The sequence below is a fragment of the Oryx dammah genome, unplaced genomic scaffold (genome assembly GCF_014754425.2).
Source record: "Oryx dammah isolate SB20612 unplaced genomic scaffold, SCBI_Odam_1.1 HiC_scaffold_8, whole genome shotgun sequence".
Classification (NCBI taxonomy): domain Eukaryota; kingdom Metazoa; phylum Chordata; class Mammalia; order Artiodactyla; family Bovidae; genus Oryx; species Oryx dammah.
Window position 1 is genome coordinate 51200662 of NW_024070192.1, and position 23674 is coordinate 51224335.

A 23674-nucleotide genomic window follows, 5' to 3' on the forward strand; every position below is an offset into this window, starting at 1 on the left:
CTACTTCTTGAATCCTGGACTTGGTGACTTTCTTCCAGCAATGGGACGGTACAACTGTGGCACAAACAGAAGTTTAAAAGCAATTGCAGGATTTCCCTCATGGCTCAGTGGTGAAGAATCCACCTGCTAATGCAGGAGATGGGGGTTTGATCCTTGGTCCAGGAGGATCCCATATGCCATGGAGCATCTAAGCCCAACTAAGCCCAGTAACTATTGAGCCTGTGCTCCAGAGCCTGGGAGCTGCAACTACTGAGCCCATTGCTGCAACTTCTGAAGCCAGAGCACCCCGAAGACTATGCTCTCCAACAAGAGAAGCCACCGCAATGAGAAGCCTGCTCGCCACAGCTAGAGTAGCCCCCACTCACTGCAACTACAGAAGAAGGCTGTGCAGCAAAGAACACCCAGCACAGCCATAAATAAATAAATAAAATTATTAAAAAAAATTTTTTTATGTTTTAAAAAGTAATTACATATTGGAGCTTGCCCTTTCTTGAGGATAGGAACAGCCTCTTGGAGGATGAGCGATCATGTGGAGAAGAGCCTGGAAACCATCCTAGCTGAGGCCCCAGATATGTGAGTGAGGCCATTCTAAACCCTCCAGATCCAGCTAAGCTGGCCCAGATGAGAACTGACCAGCCAACTCTCAGAATTCTAAGAAACAATAAATACTTGTGGCTTTAAGTCACTAATTTAGATGCCTTGCTTCACAGAAAAATAAATATTTGATACAGTAGTGAAATACAAACAAAATGAGCTACAAAACTTTGGATGTAATCAATGGGAAAAGATGAATCAATTGTTTCACATCCCTATTACCAACTATTATGCAATTATTAAAGTGCTAAAATCTTCATCTATTAGTTCAGAACAACCCTGGCCAATAGAAAGGTAATGTGAGTCACATCTGTAATTTTAAGCTTTTAGAGCTACATTAGAAGGAGATAGACAAAATTTTAATAATCTATTTTATTTAACCCAATATACCCCCAATATTATCACTGTATGTGTAATCAATAAAAATTATTTATTAGGTATTTCACATTCTTTTTTTTAAACTAACTCTTAGAAATCTGGCATGTATTTCATACTTCAGCACAATTTAATTCTGACTAGCTACATTTCAAGTGTTCAATAGCTATGTGTGGCTAGTGATTACCACAGACTCAAATGTTTGAGTCTCTCCACAGCTACCTCCTCAATTCCTTTTTAAGGGAATTGAGGGACATATAAGGGACATTGAGGGAATTGAAAAGACATATAAGTGTACATTAGTATGCAGAATGGGATGGAAGGATGTAACCCAAGTTGTTAAAATTGCTTTGCCAACCAATTGAGGTTGGAAGAAAAAGCAGATTATATCTCTTTATACATTCTTATATTGTTTAGCTTCATTATAAAGGTATGTTAATTAAAAAATAACAAAGGTATTTTAATTAATATTATTTTTAAAAGTTAATCACAAAGCCTAAAACAAACTAAAAACAATGAGATAAAAAGGAACACATCAACGGCTCCTAACCAAGATTACTTTCAAGATGAAGAAAGAATTTTACTTTTTAATAGAGATCTTTTTGCACTATTTCTATTTTTTAAACTTTAATCACATATTACTTGTTTTTTTTACAATTTTAAGTTACATTTTTAGGTAAAATAAATATTGATTTGAAATACTTAATTCCTCATACTAAATATTTATTGAGTATCAGCCCTGATAGGCACAGACTCATTTTTTAACTTTAAGCCATAACAATTTTTAACTTATAGAATGTGTGGGAAATATTTTTGAGCATGGGAGACCTTTGGTGTGCCTTCCTTCTTATTCCAAGTAAGGTCACTCTCCTATTTCCAATTACTATTCTACTGAGGAATGAAATACATGGGATTAGCTTGCCACTTAGAAACCTAATGTTCAGTTCAAAATAGTTCAGTCGCTCAGTTGTGTCCGACTCTTTGAGACCCCATGAATGGAAGCACTCCAGGCCTCCCAGTCCATCACCAACTCCCAGAGTTCACTCAAACTCATGTCCATCGAGTCAGTGATGCCATCCAGCCATCTCACCCTCTGTCATCCCCTTCTCCTCCTGCCCCCAATCCCTCCCAGCATCAGAGTTTTTTCCAATGAGTCAACTCTTCACATGAGTTGGCCAAAGTATTGGAGTTTCAGCTTCAGCATCAGTACTTCCAATGAACACCCAGGACTGATCTCCTTCAGAATGGACTGGTTGGATCTCCTTGCAGTCCAAGGGACTCTCAAGAGTCTTCTCCAACACCACACTTCAAAAGCATCAATTCTTCGGCACTCAGCTTTCTTCACAGTCCAACTCTCACATCCATACATGATCACTGGAAAAACCATAGCCTTGACTAGACAGACCTTTGTTGGCAAAGTAATGTCTCTGCTTTTGAATATGCTATCTGGTTGGTCATAACTTCCTTCCAAGGAGAAAGTGTCTTTTAATTTCATGGCTGCAATCACCATCTGCAGTGATTTTGGAGCCCCCAAAAATAAAGTCTGACACTGCTTCCACTGTTTCCCATCTACTTCCCATGAAGTGATGGGACCAGATGCCATGATCTTCGTTTTCTGAATGTTGAGCTTTAAGCCAACCTTTTCACTCTCCTCTTTCACTTTCATCAAGAGGCTTTTTAGCTCCTCTTCACCTTCTGCCATTAGGGTGGTGTTATCTGCATATCTGAGGTTATTGATATTTCTCCTGGCAATCTTGATTCCAGCTTGTACTTCTTCCAGCCCAGTGTCTCTCATTGCCAGACATCCTGGAATGTGAAGTCAAATGGGCCTTAGGAAGCATCACTATGAACAAAGCTAGCGGAGGTGATGGAATTCCAGTTGAGCTATTTCAAATCCTCAAAGATGATGCTGTGAAAGTGCTGCACTCAATATGCCAGCAAATTTGGAAAACTCAGCAGTGGCCACAGGACTGGAAAAGGTCCGTTTTCATTCCAATCCCAAAGAAAGGCAATGCCAAAGAATGCTCAAACTACTGCACAATTGCACTCATCTCACACGCTAGTAAAGTAATGCTCAAAATTCTCCAAGCCAGGTTTCAGCAATACGTGAACTGTGAACTTCCAGATGCTCAAGCTGGTTTTAGAAAAGGCAGAGGAACCAGAGATCAAATTGCCAACATCTGCTGGATCATTGAAAAAGCAAGAGAATTCCAGAGAAACATCTATTTTTGCTTTATTGACTATGCCAAAGCCTTTGACTGTGTGGATCACAATAAACTGTGGAAAATTCTGAGAGAGATGGGAATACCAGACCACCTGACCTGCCTCTTGAGAAACCTGTATGCAGGTCAGGAAGCAACAGAACTGGACATGGAACAACAGACTGGTTCCAAATAGGAAAAGGAGTACGTCAAGGCTGTATATTGTCACCCTGCTTATTTAACCTAATGTTACTTGGTAACGAAAAGTGCTGTTTCCTAACTTTCTGCCCTACTTATGCAGTGTCATTTTTTTATGGGGGACATAATATGAAGATACTGAATATCCTAAATCTTTTGTCATCATTTTATAGGACATCTATAGTATTATTTGACTAGCTTCTACATTGTTTTCGTGGGAGCAACCATCTTGAAAAATGTAACTTTGTATCCCTGGCCATAATTAATTCTAGAAGTGGGTATCTGGGTGGATCAGAGCACACCCAAGATTATGTGGGCTTTGAATCCAAGGAGTTGAGTCAGTCTCTATCCAGCAGCTGCTAAAGCTATAAGTAAAAAATCCTAGAGCTATCAGCAGCCTTGCTTCCCTTTGGATGGAACACAGAAGCAAAGGCAGTCAATTGTAGAGACAGAAAGAAAATTGCTCAGAAAGGAGCAGACGAGAAATAGAAATTGAGCTTTCATGACTTTTGTACTCTTGGCGCCAGTTTTTTCGGAGGTTGATCTGTATCTTTACTCTGCCTTCAGCATTATTTTTCTATCTGTTTCACCATTAGCTTTCAATAAAATCTTCGTTTACAACTAAAACCAGTTTAAGCTGGGTATTCTTTAACATGCAATGAAATAATCCTAGCAAATACAAAGGAAGACAAATGTATATAGAACGATTGCAGTTGGGGTTTTTGGGTTATTTCCTATTTTCCATTTGTATTCTAGCATGATGTTAAACAACTTTCAAAATTTTTATTGAAAAAAAATATTTCATTGAATCTGAAATTTGCCTGTTCATGATAGAGGCATTATTAGTTGCATACCAAGCATTCATTCCTCTACTTTTCCTGCTAAAAGAAAACTTACTCATTCAGGTACTCACCCCTTTCTCCCAAGGAGCACACTGAGGGAAAGATGATCCATCCTATGCCATGCATGGCATTTCCCTATCAGCTGTGTATTAAATCAATTACACTACAAGGAAAGATTTTTTAAATTAATTAATTATTTATTTATTTTTGGCTGCACTGGATTTTCGCTGTTGCATGCAGGCTTTCTCTAGTTGCAACTGTGTGGTGCAAGGACTTCTCGTTGCCATGGCTTCTCTTGTTGCAAGGCATGAGCCCTAGGCACACAGGCTCAGCAGTTGCAGCTCATGGGCTCTAGAGTACAGGCTCAGCAGTTGCAGTTCACCGGCTCTAGAGTACAGGCTCAGCAGTTGCGGCGCCCTGGCCCAGCTGCCCTATGGCATGTGGGATCCTCCTGGACCAGGGATCATCCACGTCCCCACATTGGCAAGTGGACTCCCAACAACAGGACCACCAAGGAAGTCCTGGGAAAGATTTTTATTCTATGGTTAGAGAAATTTTTATGTCCTATGGGACATAAAGAAGGAAATTGCAGTTTTAGCTGTTGCTGGAAGCCATCTTCCTACTATGAAGAAAGTAACTGGAGAAGATTTAACCCCTTCTATTAAAGTTTTATTTTTTAACTTTAATGAAAATGTTTTTCATTTATAGAATACCTAGTTCCTTTAAAAATATGCTTGTTCTTTTTTCATAATGTCCCATTCTTGCTTTAAGGATTCTTTTCCTTTCAGACTTTGAATATTTTAAAGACACTTATATTTTGAGTAACACAATATAAGCATACTTATATTTACTTTACCACTAGTGCCATCCTGAATGGCACTAGTAGTGTGCCAATGCAGGAGACAGAAGAAACTCAGTTTCGATCCCTGGGTCAGGAAGATCCTCTGGAGGAGGGCACTGCAACCCATTTCAATACTCTTGCCTGGAGAATCTCATGGACAGAGGAGGCTGGCAGGCTACAATCCACAGGGTTGCAAAGAGTCAGACACGACGACCGACGTGACTTAGCACACACACACATATACAGGAATGAAAATGGGAATTTATGATGGATTCTTAGAAAGGTAAGCAGTACAGTTTGGCTAGAGAGATGTGCTAGTCCATGGATGAGAATCATTGGCATAACCTGGGAGCTTATTAGAAATACTGAATTTTGGGCTCTACCCCAAACTTACCAAATCAGAAGATGCATTTTTAACAAGATCCCCTGGTGACTTGGGTTATTCATATAAATGTGAAAGTTTGAGAAGCTCTGCTGCTATAAAGGAAGAGAAAGCAATATAGTTTAGGGAGGTCAATAAGACTCCTCTGCTATTTCAGATTTAAATTTTAGTCCTTTGTGGAAAATGAATACAATGACAATGACTACGCTAAAGCCTAACCTACGCTAAAGTTCTAACAGTTAGAACTGGACATGGAACAACAGACTGGTTCCAAATAGGAAAAGGAGGACATCAAGGTTGTATATTATCACCCTGTTTATTTAACTTATATGCAGAGCATATCATGCAAAATGCAGGGCTGGATGAGTTACAAACTGGAATCAAGATTGCCGGGAGAAATATCAACAACCTCAAATATACAGATGGTATCACTCTAGTGGCAGAAAATGAAGAACTAAAGAGCTTCTTGATGAGGGTGAAAGAGGAGAGTGAAAAAGCAGGCTAAAAACTCAATATTGAAAAAACTAAGATCATGGCATCCTGCCCATCACTTCATGGCAAATAGAAAGGGGAAAGGAGCAAGCATGATAGATTCCTCTTCTTGAGCTCTAAAGTCACTGCAGATGGTGACTGCAGGCATGAAATCAGATGATTGTTTCTCAGAAGGAAAGCTATGACAAACCTAGACAGTGCATTAAAAAGCAGAGACATCGCTTTGCCAACAAAGGTCTGTATAGTCAAGGCTATGGTCTTTCCAGTAGTCACGTACGGATGTGAGAAGTAGACCATAAAGAAGGCAGAGTGCTAAAGAACTGATGCCTTCAAACTGTGGTTCTGGAAAAGACTCTTGAGAGTCTCTTGGATAGCAAGGGTATCAAACCAGTCAATCCTAAAGGAATCAACCCTGAATATTCATTGGAAGGATTGATGCTAAAGCTTATGCTTCACTACTCTGGCTACCTGATGTGAAGAGCCAACTCATTGGAAAAGATCCTGATGCTGGGAAAGATTGAAGGCAGAAGGAGAAGAGGGCAACAGAGGATGAGATGGTTGGATGGCATCACCGATTCAATGGACATGAACTTGGGCAGACTTCAGGAGATGGTGAGGGATAGGGAGGCCTGGCGTGCTGCAGTCCACGAGGTCACAGAGTCAGACATGACTTGGCAACTGAACAGTTTGCATAATCTCTAGTATATGTTACTTAAAGACTCTAAAAAAAGCACTTACTTAATTTAAAAAGTACTTCCACATTTACAAAGCTTCCAGATGATTATTACTAATTATTACAATAATTATAACTGATGTAAACAAAAGCCAGTCATCAGAACTTTTTAGTGAAACAGATAAGTGGAAATTTGTTCATCCACAAGAAAAAGGAGAAATAAACTGTGGGGCATCCATACAATGGATGTTATATTTAGCAAAAAACAAACAAAACCAAAACCAAACTATTGATTCATACAATAGAATGAAAGAATCTCAAAGCGTATGAATAATTGAAAAGTAAATGAATCTCAAAAACATTATGCTGAGTGAAAGAAGCCTTGTACAAGAGTATAAGGTTCTATAAGAACTAAATCTATGGTGAAAAAACAGTGATTGCTTTCAACATTGGTTAAGGACAGGAACTGACTAAGAGAGGGGGTTATGTTTTGGAGTTATGAAAATGTTCTATATCTTGATAAAGGTTAAGATTACACAGGTAAATGTATATATGTCAAACTCACCAGAATGTATACTTAAGATTTGTCCATTTCACTTTACATTTAAAAATTGTAGAAAAATTGAACCCTAGTTAACAATATATAAGCTGAAATCTTTAAAGGTGAAGCATACTGAGAATATATGCAATTTGCTTTGAAATGCACAAAATAATAAGATGATTTGACAGAAGATGGACTAGTTGGTTATAGCTAGGAATGGTTAGTTATATGATAACATGAATATACCAAAATGTTACCTATAGAATATAAACTGGGCGGTAGGAGGAGGGTATATGGGTACTTACTGTACTATTCTTCCAACTAATCTCTATACTTAAAATTTTTCATAATAAAATATTGGGGGAGAGAAAAAAGTTGCAGAAAAATTAATTGTAATTTTGTTTAAAAATACAAAATGTGTTTTCAAGGATATATTTAAATGAATAGATAAAGGTATGAAAGCTACACATAATTGCAGGAATTGTCAAACTGATCTTAAAATTCACATAGAAATGAAAGGACATAAATTAGCCAAAACAGTCTTGAAAAAGAAGATGAAAGTTGGAGGACCAAAATTTCCTGATTTTAGAACATACCAGCCAGCTACAGCAATCATAACAGTGTGTTACCGGTATAAGAACAGACATACAGAAAATAGAATAGAATCAGAGCCATAAATAAAGTCTTACACTTACGGACAACTGATTTTCAACAAAGATGTCAAGAAAATTCAATGGGAAAGAGACAGTCTTTCAATAAAATGGATATCCACGTGCAAAAAATTAATTTAAACTCCTTTTTCACACCATATATAAAAATTAACTCAAAAAGGATCACAGACCTCATGCAAGAGCTAAAGCTGTAAAACTCTCAGGAAAAAAATAGAAGTAAATTTTCATGAACCTTGGGAGTAGGTGATGGTTTCTAAGATATGACATTAAATAGTACAAGCAACCAAAGGAAAAAAAATTAATTGGGCTTTATCAAAATTAGAAAAAAGTTTAGATTTATTTTTAATTGAAGGGTAATTGCTTTACAATAAAATCAAAATGTTAATGCTTCAAAATATCATTAAGAAGGGACTTCCTTGGTGATCCATTGGTTAAGACTCTGTACATCCACTGCAGGGGGCATGGGTTCTATCCCTAGGCATGGAATTAAGATTCTACATCCCACATGCTGCAAGTGGTTCAGCCAAAAAAAAAAAAAAAAAAAAATTAAGAAAGTGAAAGACAACCTACAGAATGGAAGAAAATATTTGCAAGTCATATATATGATATGGAACTTGTATCCAGAATATACTAAATTCAGTAACAATTAAAAATTTCTAAATTCAATAACAAGAAGACAAAAAACCCAGTTTTTAAAGAGTGTCTGAAAAGACGTTTCTGCAAAAGAGACATACAAATGGATGATAATGGATATGAAAAAATGTTTAACATCATTAGCCATCAGAGTAATGCAAATCAAAACCACAGTAAGATTCCACTTCACTTCCATTAGGATGGTTACAAACAAAGAGATAATAACAAGTGTTGGAAAGGATGTGAAGAAATTGGAACACTCATACACTGCTGGTGAGAATGTAAAACAGTACAACCACTTTGTAAAATAGTCTGGTAGTTCCTCAAAGAGTTAAACAGAATTACCATGTGACTAATTCCACTCCTATATATGTAAGAAAAATGCAAATTTATGTCCAATATAAAAACTTCTATGAGAATGTTGATAACATTATTTATTCCTAACAGTCAACAACTGGTAAACAATTCAAATGTCCATTGGATGGTGAATGGATAAACATGTTGGTATATCCACATGATGGAATATTACTGGGCAATAAACAGGAACGAAGTACTAATACAGGCTTCGACATGGATAAACCTTGAAAACATTGTACCAAGTGAAAGAAGCTGTCACAAAAGACATATACTCTATGATTCCATTTATATGAAAAGTCTATAATAGGCAAAAAGTTGGCTTAAAACTCAACATTCTGAAAACTAAGATCATGGCATCTGGTCCCATCACTTCATGGCAAATAGATGGGGAAACAATGGAAACAATGAGAGACTTTATTTTGGGGAGCTCCAAAATCACTGCAGATGGTGACTGCAGCCAGGAAATTAAGAGACAATTGCTCCTTGGAAGAAAAGTTATAACCAACCTAGACAGCATATTAAAAAGCAGAGACATTACTTTGCCAACAAAAGTCCATCTTGTCAAGGCTATGGTTTTTCCAGTAGTCATGTATGGATGTGAGAGTTGGACCGTAAAGAAAGCTGAGCACCGAAGAACTGATGCTTTTGAACTGTGGTGTCGGAGAAGACTCTAGAGAGTCCTTCGGACTGCAAGGAAATTCAACCAGTCAATCCTAAAGGAAATCAGTCCTGAGTATTCATTGGAAGGACTGAAGCAGAAGCTGAAACTCCAACACTTTGGCCACCTGATGCGAAGAACTGACTCATTTGAAAAGATCCAGATGCTGGGAAAAGATTAAAGGCAAGAGAAGGGGACGACAGAGGATGAGATGGTTGGATGTCATCACCGACTCAATGGACAATGAGTTTGAGTAAGCTCCGGGAGTTGGTGATGGACAGGGAAGCCTGGCGTGCTGCAGCCCATATGGTTGCAAAGAGTCGGACATGACTGAGCAATTAAAGTGAACTGAACTGATAATAGGCAAATCCACACAGACAGAAGGTAGATTAGTGGTTGCTCGTGGAAGGGCAGATGAGGGAATGAGGAGTGACTATTAATGGGCATTGGGTTTTGTTTTGCAATACAGCATATATTCTAAATTCATAATGATGATGGTTACTCTGTGACTACCCTAAAACCTACTGAATTGTATACTTCAAAAGGGTAAATTGCAAGTTATGTGAATAGTATCTCAGGAAAGCTACTATTCAAAAAACTCACTTTGGGTTTGTTGTCTGGTACACAGAGATGACTTTCAGATTTCTGCTGGTAGCAAGGGGGTGGGGAAATTGCAAGTGCGGTAACTGCTGCTAAGGAAACACCAGCAGTTTCTAATTTTATGCTGTCCTATATTCTGCTGTAACTCTCATAGCTTTTGATAATGTTATACTTGAGGCCAAAACAGAAATGCCTTTTATATTTTATTATAACAACTAAGCTGGGAAATAAATTCACCAATTGCTTTTTTAAAAAGGAAATGAGCTAAAAACAACATAGATGTAGTGTAGCTTAAATAAACCTTTGCTCAGTAAGATGAATGTGTTCACTGGGGAGGGAAAGTTTGGTAGTAAAAATAGTTTAAAGTGTTACATTATTTTAAAAAGCATTTTGTTTCATTTACTGTAAATGGTCAACATCATTTTAAAACAGATGGTAAATCTGTTGGATAGTAAAAAGAAATGACATCTTGCTTCCATTTTCCTATTTCTTCATTTCTTTACCACAAATCATTTTCCATTGTTGGAGGATATTAAATTTAAATCAAACTGAAAGGAAAAAAGCAGGTAGCTCTGTTCATAAATTCATGTTTCTTAGCACTGCTGCTTCCTATAGCCATTTTATGAAGAATATTTCAAATTGATCTATTCATTCTGGATGTGAACAAATTGAGAGTTTCTTTTCTTGAGCAAACAGCTCTTTCAAGAAATATATTTACAAAATGAAAAATATATAATTATGATACATAAACATTTAAATAAATTTTAATACTCTTCCATGAGAAAAGATACAGAACTGCTATACATTTAAGGAAGGGTATTAAGTTTAATTTGTAAAGATAACTAAGACGCTTACCATGTTCTTAGACTAAAGTGCTATACATGGAGTGTGTATATATGTATGTGGACATACATGCATTTATGTATATAAATGTCTATGTATGTGTATAATGCTCACAATTATGTAAATAAATAGGTAAAAATTCCTTACAATAGCCCAGTATGATGTGAAAATGAAGAAAGAGCAAGGTTAAGCAATTTGTCCTGAATTTGTCCCTGAATTCAGGGAGTTTGGCACTACAGACCATGTTTTTGATAATTACTCTAGGGATTCCCTGGTGGCTTAGTGGGTAAAGAATTCACTTTCAATGATGCATTAAATCCAGGAGATGCAGGTTTGATTCCTGCATCAGGAAGATCCCCTGGAGGAGGGTACGGCAACCCACTCCAGTATTCTTGTCTGAAGAATCCCATGGATAGAGAAGCCTGAGAGGCTACAGTCTATGGTGTCACAGAGTTGGACACGATTGAAGTATCTGAGCATGCATGAAGAATGTGTATAGGAAAGCAAGAATAAGCTAGACAAGTAGGGGGAGTTGTAGAGGACCTAAAAACAGGTGACAAGAGGACAGCAAAGGTTATCAGTTCAGTTCAGTCACTCAGTCGTGTCTGACTCTGCGACCCCATGGGCTGCAGCATGCCAGGCTTCCCTGTCCATCACCAACTCCCAGAGCTTGCTCAAACTCATGTTCATTGAGTCAGTGACGCCATCCAACCGTCTCATCCTCTATCGTCCCCTTCTCTTTCTGCCTTCAATCTTTCCCAGCATCAGGGTCTTTTCCAATGAGTCAGTTTTTCACATCAGGTGGCCAAAGTACTGGAATTTCAGCTTCAGCATCAGTCCTTCCAATGAATATTCTGAACTGATTTCCTTTAGGATTGACTGGCTGGATCTCCTTGCAGTCCAAGGGACTCTCAAGAGTCTTCTCCAACACCACAGTTCAAAAGCATCAGTTCTTTGGTGCTCACCTTTCTTCATGGTCCAGCTCTCACATCCATACAAGACTAGTGGAAAAACCACAGCTTTAATTAGATGGACCTTTGTTGGCAAAGTAATGTCTCTGCTTTTTAATACACTGTCTAGGTCAGTCATAGCTTTTCAAGGAGCAAGCGTCTTTTAATCTCATGGCTGCAGTCACCATCTGTAGTGATTTTGGAGCTAAGAAAATAAAGTCTGTCACTGTTTCCATATTTTCCTCATCTATTTGCCATGAAGTGATGGGACTGGATGGCATGATCTTCAGTTTTTGAATGCTGAGTTTTAAGTCAGCTTTTTCACTCTCCTCTTTCAGTTTCATCAAGAGGCTCTTTAGTTCCTCTCTGCTTTCTGCCACAAAGGTGGTTTTGTCATCAGCATATTTGAGGTTATTGATATTTCTCCTGGAAATCTTGATTGCAGCTTGTGCTTCACCCAGCCTGGCATCTCACATGATGTACTCTGCATATAAGTTAAATAAGCAGGGTGACAATATACAGCCTTGACATACTCTTTTCCCAATTTGGAACCAGTCTGTTGCCCCATGTCTGGTTCTAACTATTGCTTCTGGAACTGCGTACAGATTTCTCAGAGGCAGGTAAGGTGGTCTGGTATTCCCATTGCTTGAAGAATTTTCCACAGTTTTTTGTGATCCACACAGTCAAAGGCTTTGCGTAGTCAATAAACCTGAAGCAGATGTTTTTCTGGAATTCTCTTGCTTTTTATATGATCCAATGGGTGTTGGCAATTTGCTCTGGTTCCTCTGCCTTTTCTAAATTCAGCTTGAACATCTGGAAGTTCACGATTCACATACTGCTGAAGCCCAGCTTAGAGAATATTGAGCATTATTTTGCTAGCGTGTGAGATGAGTACAATTCTGTGGTAGTTTGAACATTCTTTGGTATTGCCTTTCTTTGGGATTGGGACGGAAACTGACCTTTTCCAGTCCCGTTGCCACAGCTGAGTTTTCCAAATTTGCTGGCATATTGAGTGCAGCACCTTAACAGCATCATATTTTAAGATTTGAAATAGCTCAGCTGGAATTCCATCACCTCTACTAGCTTTGTTCATAGTGATGCTTCCTAAGGCCCACTTGACTTCACACTCCAGGATGTCTGACTCTAGGTGAGTGATCATTGGTGAGTGATCACATTGGTGGTTATATGGGTCATTAAAATCTGTTTTGTATAGCTCTTCTGTGTATTCTTGCCACCTCTTCCTAATATTTTCTGCTTCTGTTAGGTCCATAGTGTTTCTGTCCTTTATCGAGCCCATTTTTGCATGAAATGTTCCCTTGGTATCTCTAATTTGCTTGATGAGATCTCTAGTCTTTCCCATTCTATTGTTTTCCTCTATTTCTTTGCACTGATCACTGAGGAAGGCTTTCTTATCTCTCCTTGTAATTCTTTGGAACTCTGCATTGAGATGGATATATCTTTCCTCTTTGCCTTTCCTTCTCTTCTTTGCTCAGCTATTTGTGAGGCCTCCTCAGACAACCATTTTGCCTTTTTTGCATTTCTTTTTCTTGGGGATGATTTTGATTACCACCTCCTGTACAATGTTATCAACCTCCATCCACAGTTCTTCTGGCACTCTCTCTATCAGACCTAATCCTTTGAATCTATTTTTCACTTCCACTGCATAATCATAAGGGATTTGATTTAGGTCATACCTGAATGGCCTAGTGCCTTTCCCTACTTTCTTCAATTTAAGTCTCAATTTTACAATAAGGAGTTCATGATCTGAGCCAGAGTCAGATCCTGGTCTTGTTTTTGCTGACTGTATAGAGTGTCTCCATCTTTGCCTGCAAAGAATATAATCAATCTAATTTCAGTATTTACCATCTGGTGATGTCCATGTGTAGAGTCATCTTGTGTTGTTGGAAGAGAATGTTTGCTATGACTGGTGCATTTTCTTGGCAAAACTCTGTTAACCTTTGCTCTGCTTCATTTTGTACTCCAAGGCCAAACTTGCCTGTTACTCCAGGTATCTCTTGACTTTCTACTTTTGTATTCCAGTTCCTTATAGATGAAAAGGACATCTTTTTTTGGTGTTAGTTCTAGAAGGTTTTGTAGGTCTCTATAGAACCACTCAACTTCAGCTTCTTCAGCATTAGTGGTTGGGGCATAGACTTAGATTACTGTGATATTGAATTGTTTGCCTTGGAAACGAACAGAGATCATTCTATTATTTTTTAGATGCACCCAAGTACTGCATTTCAGACTGTTTTGTTGACTATGAGGGTTACTCCATTTCTTCTAAAGGATTCTTGCCCATAGTCATAGATATAATGATCATCTGAATTAAATTCGCCCATTCTGGTCCATTTTAGTTCCTAAAATGTCAGTGTTCACTCTTACCATCTCCTGTTTGACCACTTACAATTTACCTTGAGTCATGGACCTAAAATTCCAAGTTCCTATGCAAATTGTTCTTTACAGCATCAGACTTTACTTCCATCACCAGTCACATCCACAACTAGGTGTTGTTTTTGCTTTGGCTCTGCCTCTTCATGCTTTCTGGAGTTATTTCTCCAGTAGCATATTGGGCACCTACTGACCTGGGGACTTCATCTTCAGTGTCATTATTTTTGCCTTTTCATACTGTTCATGGGGTTCTCAAGGCAAGCATATTGATAAGACCTTCTGGAATGTGAAGTCAAGTGGGCCTTAGGATGCATCACCATGAACAAAGCTAGTGGAGGTGATGGAATTCCAGCTGAGCTATTTTAAATCCTAAAGATGATGCTGTTAATATGCCAGCAAATTGGGAAAACTCAGCAGTGGCCACAGGACTGGAAGAATTCTGAAGTTGTTTTTCATTCCCTCCTCCAGTGGACCATATTTTGTCAGAACTCTCTGCACCATGGTCCATTCTGGGTGGCCCTACATGGCCTGGCTCATAGTTTCACTGAGTTAGGCAAGGCTGTGATCCATGTGACCAGTTTGGTTAGTTTTCTGTGATTGTAGTTTTCATTCTGTCTGCCCTCTGATGGATAATGATAAGAGGCTTGTGGAAGCTTCCTGAAGGGAAGGAATCTGTCTTGCTCTGATGGACAGGGCCAAGCTCAGTAAATCTTTAATCCAATTTTCTCTTGATTGGTGGGGCTGTGTTCCCTCTCTGTAGTTTGGCCTGAGGCCAAACTGTGGTAGGGGTAATGGTGGTAACAGTGACCTCCTTCAGAAAGACTTATGCCAGCACACCCTGTGGCTCCCAAGACTGTTGTATTTAGCATCTCTAACCCTTCAGCAGGCCACTATCGACCCACGCCTCCACCTGAGACTCCTGAACACTCAGGCAAGTCTGGCTCAGTCTCTCGTGGGATCACTGCTCCTTTCTCCTGGGTCCTGTGCATACAAAGTTTTGTGTGTGCCCTCCAAGAGTCTGTTTCCCCAGTCCTGTGCAAGTTCTGTAATGAATTCCACTGCCCTCGAAGTCAAATTCCCTGGGAGTTCTTAGTCCCTTTGCCAGATCCCCAAGTTGGAGAATCTGTTGAGCCAAAGGTATGGTACCACATAATTAACAGATACCTACTCTGTTCTAGGATGGTGAAATGATGATTGAGCATTTATTACTAAGGTTGTACCTATGCCTCTGTGGGCTGACTATGTAGGTTGTCCCCCTTTTTCAAGCATTTTCTGAACCTGTAAGAATCATAAAGATGTAGCAACTTGCCTATAAAAAATTACTAGAGAAGGGGAGAAACCAGTAGAATATAGTAATATGGAAGCCGAGGCAAGAAAGAATCCAGGTGAGAACAATCCTTAGTGTAGAATGCTGCAAAAAACATCAAATAAGATTTGGTCTGAAAATGGTCCATTTACTCACTTATTAAATAAATATCTATTGGCTATTTAGCATATGCCAAGAACTATATTAGGCATGGGGATACTATAATACACAAAGCCAAAATAGTCCCTGATGACACTGCATGTAATAGAAGAGACAGACATTAAATGCCTATTTTAAGAAATACATATTTAGAGATTCCAGTGCCAGCCAAGAAGGCATACTCCAATAAAGCTTGTCCTAACTGCTAATTATAACTAAATACTCTGGATAAAATACAAAAAGCAACTACCTGAACAAAAAAATCAACACCAGCAATATTCAGGAAAAGAGTCAAAACTGGAGAAGGGGCCCGTACAGGAGTTTCTCCTTTGTGTGTGTATGCATATGTGTGTGTGTGTTTTACTTGAGGATGAGTGCCCAAGTGAAGCTGTCACAGTGGCAGCACGGGCAACTAAAACTCCTAGAAAAATCCTGTCTTTGTAGACAGAGGACTAAGAAAACAGGTCCCTGGGGTTCAAAGAATTATGGGAGAGAAATCCCCATTTTTTTCTCTCTGGTTTCCTCTTGCTGTGGCACAGGCAACTTCAATTCCTTAAGAAACCCCATCATTCTAGCTACAGAACAGGGCAGGAAGTTGAGGAGTATCCAAGAGAGAAGAGAATATGAAAAAGGGTTCTATTTCTGTGTATGAACCAACATATGTCTAGGACTCATTTTCGAGGTACACTCCAGAGTAGCACAAGTCGCAAAGTCCCTGAGAACTGAACCGTTTGATGCAAAGCACAAGTCTGAGATTAATCCCTGAGTAGCAGAGAGGAAGGACAGAACTGTCCTGACACCGCAACCCATGGTGGAGGGGTGGGGGGAGGAGAGGACAAAACAGACCTTACAGTCTCAATCCAATGGATGACTGGGTGCTGAAACAAACAAGAGAAGTCAACATGCTTCAGATGGTTTTCATAGGACCTGGAGTATCACACACACACACAAATTTCAAAATGTCCAGGAAGGGGGTTCTTCTGCTAGGTATTGACATATCCTACTGGCTTCTCTGGTGGCTCAGATGGTAAAGAATCGAACTGCAATGTGGGAGACCTGGGTTCAGTGTACCCCTCAAATGTCTATAGTGATTCCCACAGAGGTGCCCCATACAGGCATCCCTTTAATAGATCAGGTTAACACTGCCCTTCATTGGCCATCATTCATAAGTTTGTAAAGACTAAAACATAGAGGCTTTTATCATTTTTCAATTCCCACCACTGCTAGAAAAACAGCATGCAATTCAGCCCATCTTGCTGCTTTGTTTTTACTCTCTTTGATCAGAGTAGTGGCCTTTGATGAGGGTGGTTATCTGTTTATATTACACCTGCTATCTATAAACCAAGCAGCTCTTTTTTTTTTCCCAGCCAGTGTTCAAATTTGTTTTAATGTTGTTTTAAATGTCACAAAATTTTTATCTCATTTTTCTCAGTTTGAATCTTGATATAAATAAGTCCTACACATTGTAATTAGTAATATGTCTTTTTTATTAATTTATTTAATTGGCGGTTAATCACTTTACAATATTGTAGTGGTTTTTGCCATACATTGACATGAATCAGCCAAGGGTATACGTGTGTTCCCCATCCTGAACTCCCCTCCACCTCCCTACCCATCCATCCCTCAAGGTCATCCCAGTGCACCAGCCCTGAGCACCCTGTCTCATGCATCGAGCCTGGACGGGCGATCTGTTTCACATATGATAATCAGTTGAGAGCTGTTTATTAGGGTACTGTTCAAGTGATACCACAATCTGGCAGCTCTTCATATAGTTTCAAAGTCAGTCCTAGGGGAAAAGAGGTTCCCTGCTCTTGAGTACACGATCCTTGCATTCCACAGGTAGCGTGATGCTGTATACACCATGTCCATGTTATTATGGAACTCTTCTGGGTATTGCCTTCCCTGACAGAGTGCTTTTCTGATGCCATCCAAAAACATCATAGTTCAGGTTTCAAGATTATTTTCTATCCTTCAGGCATATGGGCTGTTTTGATTAATGTCTGATAGCAAGCCAGTAATTGCCCCTCAGATAGCAATTCTCTAAACTAAAGTCCTAGTACTCCATGCTGGGAAGTGCACACAGGCTTTTGCAATAAGCCCAGTCTATGCTCCATACACAGCTACTGAACAGAGAATTTGTCCACGTCAGCACTCCAGTTAGTACTCTATATAGTTTGAACTCAGGTGATCTAATTGGTTTCCATTTAACCAAATAATATTGCTTCAAAGGCAGATTTACATTTGTTCCAGTTTTACAATACTTAGTAGGTGAAATGTTCCCCAAATAAATGTTAATCACCATAATATAAGCAAGGTAAAAGACCCAACCACTTCATATAAAGCCTATTCAAACATACTGTTCTTCAAACTTTCACCTTAACCCCACCAATGCTGACATTCCTAGCTGTAGCCTGTATCATGACTTCATCAACAGATTTTGCTTTTAAAACAACAGCAAGGGGAGACATTCCCTAGTCAGACATAATATTCTTTCCCATAAAACGTTCAGATAAAGGAGACACAATTTCTTTACACAAAACCTTCTAATTTTATAATCTTATCAACTCTATTTCTATAATTTCTCAATTTGATTAAAGTCCAAATTAGCATTTTATAAATGGGTTTCCATACCACAATGCATGGGGCTCTGTTTTAAGGAAGTCTCAGAAATCTCTCTAGACCTGACCACTTTACCCACACAAGTGCATATAGCTTTGGGGGTCTGGGCAGAAGACCTTGGCCTCTTGGTAAATCTTTACCTTGGTTAACCTATCTATCTATCACCCTAGGCAATTCTGGCTAAGGTTTCTCAGTGTAATTTGTGCTTTCTGGCTTTTTACATCTTTCTAAGTGTCAGACTTTATTTGGGGGGCGGGGGCTCCAAAATCACTGCAGATGGTGACTGCAGCCATGAAATTAAAAGATGCTTACTCCTTGGAAGGAAAGTTATGACCAACCTAGATAGCATATTCAAAAGCAGAGACATTACTTTGCCAACAAAGGTCCGTCTAGTCAAGACTATGGTTTTTCCAGTAGTCATGTATGGATGTGAGACTTGGACTGTGAAGAAAGCTGAGCACCAAAGAATTGATGCTTTTGAACTGTGGTGGTAAAGATTCTTGAGAGTCCCTTGGACTGCAAGGAGATCCAACCAGTCTATTCTAAAGGAGATCAGTCCTGGGTGTTCTTTGGAAGGAATGATACTAAAGCATTACTCCAGTACTTTGGCCACCTCATGCGAATAGTTGACTCATTGGAAAAGACTCTGATGCTGGGAGGGATTGGGGGCAAGAGGAGAAGGGGATGACAGAGGATGAGATGGCTGGATGGCATCACTGACTCAATGGATGCGAGTTTGAGTGAACTCCGGGAGTTGGTGATGGACAGGGAGGCCTGGAGTGCTGCAATTCATGGGGTCGCAAAGAGTCGGACACGACTGAGTGACTGAATTGACAGCTAACCTAATAGTGAAAGATTAAATGCCGCCCCCCTAAAATCAAGAACAAGGCAACGACAGTCCTCCCTGTCCATCGCCAACTCCAAGAGTTATTCAAACTCATGTCCATAGAGTCAATGATGCCATCCAACCATTTCATCCTCTGTCATCCCCTTCTCCTCCTGCCTTCAATCTTTCCCAGCATCAGGGTCTTTTCCAATGAATCAGTTCTTTGCATCAGGTGGCCAGGGTACCAGGGTTTCAGCTTCAGCATCAGTCCTTCCAATGAATATTGCAATGAATATTCATGAACCCTTCCTATTCAACGTGATGAAAGTTAGAGCAAAAATGATAAAGAAAGAAAGACACACAGACTGAAAAGGAAGAGGTTGTCTCTATTTGTAGACAACACTGTCTAAAATACCAAGGAAAAGAGTTCCAACAACTAATAAATGAGAATGAGTAATGTTATATATCGCTACAGCTTTTACTTCAAATTTTCTATCTCCAGATCTTTATATTCAACTGCCAACTGGATATCTTCACCTGTATGTCCCATGAACTCTTATGATTGAGTACTTCCAAAGCTGAAGGTATTATTATCCCTCCAAACTTGGGCCTTTTATTAAAAAAATGCATTTCCTATGATCTATGACTCATTCTAATATTTATACTTGTTCTCATATTTATAGCATTCCAACTGATTTATCCATCCACCCAAGGAACAAACTGGGGATTCATCTTACACTTCTTTCCCACTTCACATCTACTTGGTCACTTAGGGTATCAGTTAACTTTTATTATGAAAGAAACTGCTCTGAATCTGGAGGCTTCAAGCAAAATATTTATTATTTCCTGTGATTCTGTGGGTTGATTGGCTGATTATTCTGATCTGAATCATTTTAGTTGGGGTTAGATGGTCTAGGATGGTCTCACACATGCGTCTGGGGCCACAACTGAGGAGGCCAAGATGGTTGAGACACCTGTGGACTCTCTTCAAGTAGTCCTTCATCTTCTAGGAGGCTAGCCCTAATTTGATTACATGGTGATAGAAGAGTTGCCAGCAATAAGAGGGCAAGTCCCAACATGCAAACGTTTTGCAAGCCTCTGCTAAATTACAACTGCTTTCATCCCAGTATCTCAGTAGCCAGAGTAAGTTGCATGAGTTAGCCTGGAAAAAGCCTACCCAAGGATATGGGTGCTGGTAGGTATGGAAACCAGAGAAGGCAATGGCACCCAACTCCAGTACTCTTGCCTGGAAAATCCCATGGATGGAGGAGCCTGGCGGGCTGCAGTCCATGGGGTTGCAAAGAGTCGACACTGCTGAGCGACTTCACTTTCACTTTTCACTTTCATGCACTGGAGAAGGAAATGGCAACCCACTCCAGTGTTCTTGCCTGGAGAATCCCAGGGACAGGGGAGCCTGGTGGGCTGCCGTCTTTGGGGTCGCACAGAGTCAGACACGGCTGAAGCAACTTAGCAGCAGGTATGGAAAACTAGCTTGAGAAGAGAAGTGTAACTATCTACCACCCTTAATCCATTGACTGTCTCCTTATCTCTCCATACTCATTCTTCCTCTAGAATCCCACTTCACTGAGAAGTTCAAGACCTTCTCATGTTGTACTCTACTACTTGTAACAGTCTCCCAATTGAGCTTGCATTGCTGTAAGTTACTAGCATGAGAATTTTTCTGGGAAAGTACAAATCCGGCCACGTAACTCTGCTGCTTGACTAATAGCTTCTTTTTGGCCATGTGAATAAACTATAAAATAAATTCCTAAATGAGACCCACAAAATCTTTCATTTTCTAGCCCCTATTTACTCTTACTCTTCCCTCATATGCACCCTACTCTTTCAGAAACAAAAAAACTAAGTCTCTCAATTTCTGCAATTACAATACCATGACTTTACACATACTGCTTTTATCTGAAATGTCCTATTACTACTTACGTCCTGGTAAACTTCAACTTAATCTTCAATATGCAACTCTTTTGTCTTTGGCCACACAATGCAGCATATGGGATCTTAGTTCCCTGACCAGGGGATGAACCCATGACCCCTGCAATGGAAGTGCAGAGTCTTAACCACTAGATTGCCAGGAAAGTCCAATGTTCATTTTAAACATCACAGATTTAATAAGGCATTTCTTGCCTGGCAAAGTTAAATGCTCCCACTTCTTGCATCCACTGCACCTCACACAACCTTCAATTATAGTGTTTATTCCAATACACTATAATTACTTGCTTGAAGATCTGTCTAACCACATATTTCACTGTGGGATGAGGATTATGTCTTTTTTAATGTCTAGATCTCCAACAATCTACTATAATTTTTGACAGTAAGTACTCAACAAATGTTTTTGAGTTTATCAATTAAAACATCCATTTCCAACATTCTAGGTGACAGTGGAAAGAAAATTTATCAGATAAGTCTATCAATGTCAAATCTTGTCATTAACTCAGTACTCTTCTTCAAATGTTACTTTTCAGTTGAATGGAGTGCAGTTTCAAGTATACCAAAACTTTCAATATGAACTAGCATACCTTCAACAAATTATAAATATGTTAAAATGAGAATTTAAACATTATATTAAGGTATATAAATGTACTAAATTTGCAAATGTACTACAATTATCAGTGTACTAAAACATATTGATGCCTCATTGTGGTGGTAGCTGGATTATGTGAGTCTATTTTTTCTGTTTCCTAAATTCTCATAAATGTTAAAGTTTAAAATAAAAATATCCATGGTGTAGTAGGAATGATATAATATACTACATGAATAAGTTTCCTTAAAAATTCATTATAACCCAGATTTGGCTTCAGCCTTTGCTACATATCTAATTCTTATGCCCCCCCACAAAATTCCTATGTTGAAACCTTATCCACAATGTGATAATATAAAGAGGTTCAGTTCAGTTCAGTTGCTCAGTCGTGTCCAACTCCCTGCGACCGCATGAATGGCAGCACGCCAGGCCTCCATGTCCATCACCATCTCCAGGAGTTCACTCAAACTCATCGAGTCGGTGATGCCATCCAGCCATCTCATCCTCTGTCGTCCCCTTTTCCTCCTGCCCCCAATCCCTCCCAGCATCAGTCTTTTCCAATGAGTCAACTCTTCGCATGAGGTGGCCAAAGTACTGGAGTTTCAGCTTTAGCATCATTCCTTCCAAAGAACACCCAGGGCTGATCTCCTTTAGAATGGACTGGTTGGATCTCCTTGCAGTCCAAGGGACTCTCAAGAGTCTTCTCCAACACCACACTTCAAAAGCATCAATTCTTCGGCACTCAGCTTCCTTCACAGTCCAAGTCTCACATCCATACATGACTACTGGAAAAACCATAGCCTTGACTAGACAGACCTTTGTTGGCAAAGTATAAAGAGGTGACAGTAGATAATTAAAGCATTAAGAAAGGGCTCTCATGAAGGTGATTAGTGCCCTTTTAAAAGAGTTTCCAAAGCTCCATCACCTTCCCACCATGTGAGGACACAGCCAGAGACAAAACTATCTATAATCCAGGAAGCAGGAACTCACCAGACATCAAATCTGCTGACACCTTGATCTTGAACTTCCCAGCCTCTTGAGCTGTGAGAAATAAATTTGTTGTTTATAAGCCATCCAGGCTATATTCTTACTGCAGCCCAAACGGACTAAGACTTTCTGAGAAAGGAACCTAATTTATCATGAAGACTTAGTGAAGTTCATGGAGCCATATATCAAAAAAAACAAACAGAAAATGAAAACGAAAACAAACAAAAATATCTAGTAATATCTTAATAGACAATGGGAAGTAGATCTAACACCTGTTGTGGGAAGGAGGGGGAATGGCTTTTTAACCAAAAGAAATGGTTTGGTAATAAAAATAATCTGATTTAAGCATATCCTCAAAGTGGTTAATTCAGGTTAACAGTGAGTTCAGCTGTACTCTGATACACGAGGAAATAAGGTGCACACAATTTCATGATTAAGGAGCCTCAAAATTCACACGCCATCAAACTAACCTGGGCAAACCTGTTGTGTAAGTTGTGTGTGTTAGTGGTTCAGTCGTGTCAGACTCTCTGCCACCCCATGGACTGCAGCCCACCAGGCTCCTCTGTCCATGGGATTTCCCAGGCAAGAATTCTGGAGTGGGTGGCCATTCCCTTTTTCAGAGAATCTTCCCCACCCAGGAATCCAACCTAGGTCTCTTCCACTGCAGGCAGATTCTTTATCCTCTGAGCCATGTTGTGAATAGTTTTAAATGGTTTAAATCAGAGACCCCATTTAAATCGAGACCAAATTAAGAAAAAAAGTATCACTTTTCCCACTAGATTTTCAATTCATGACATGTGCGCGTATGTATGAAATTTACCATCTAGTGAGGAAAGACTGAACAGCTCACCAGCGGCATGGAATATTTAATTTCAAGACCTATAGAATGACCATCAAGATTTACTTGACGTCAACTTCTAGAAATTAAAGATAAAGACCTTAAGGTTCAAAGTAGAAAGGCTATTGGTAGTTGTCGCGAATGGGGCAGATTCATAGAATACA

The 23674-nt window shown here is 39.4% G+C and overlaps 1 protein-coding gene across 1 annotated transcript in view; it reads right to left on the minus strand.

The window, feature by feature from the left end:
* LOC120866681 overlaps window positions 1-23674 on the minus strand; it is a 24523-nt gene continuing 849 nt past the window's right edge. Inside the window, exons 4-6 of the mRNA XM_040244472.1 lie at window positions 22676-22726; window positions 4607-4731; window positions 1-54 (exon numbers count right to left, since the gene is read on the minus strand). Of these exons, the coding sequence (XP_040100406.1) occupies window positions 1-54; window positions 4607-4731; window positions 22676-22726 (230 nt within the window). The remainder of the gene's footprint in view (window positions 55-4606; window positions 4732-22675; window positions 22727-23674) is intronic.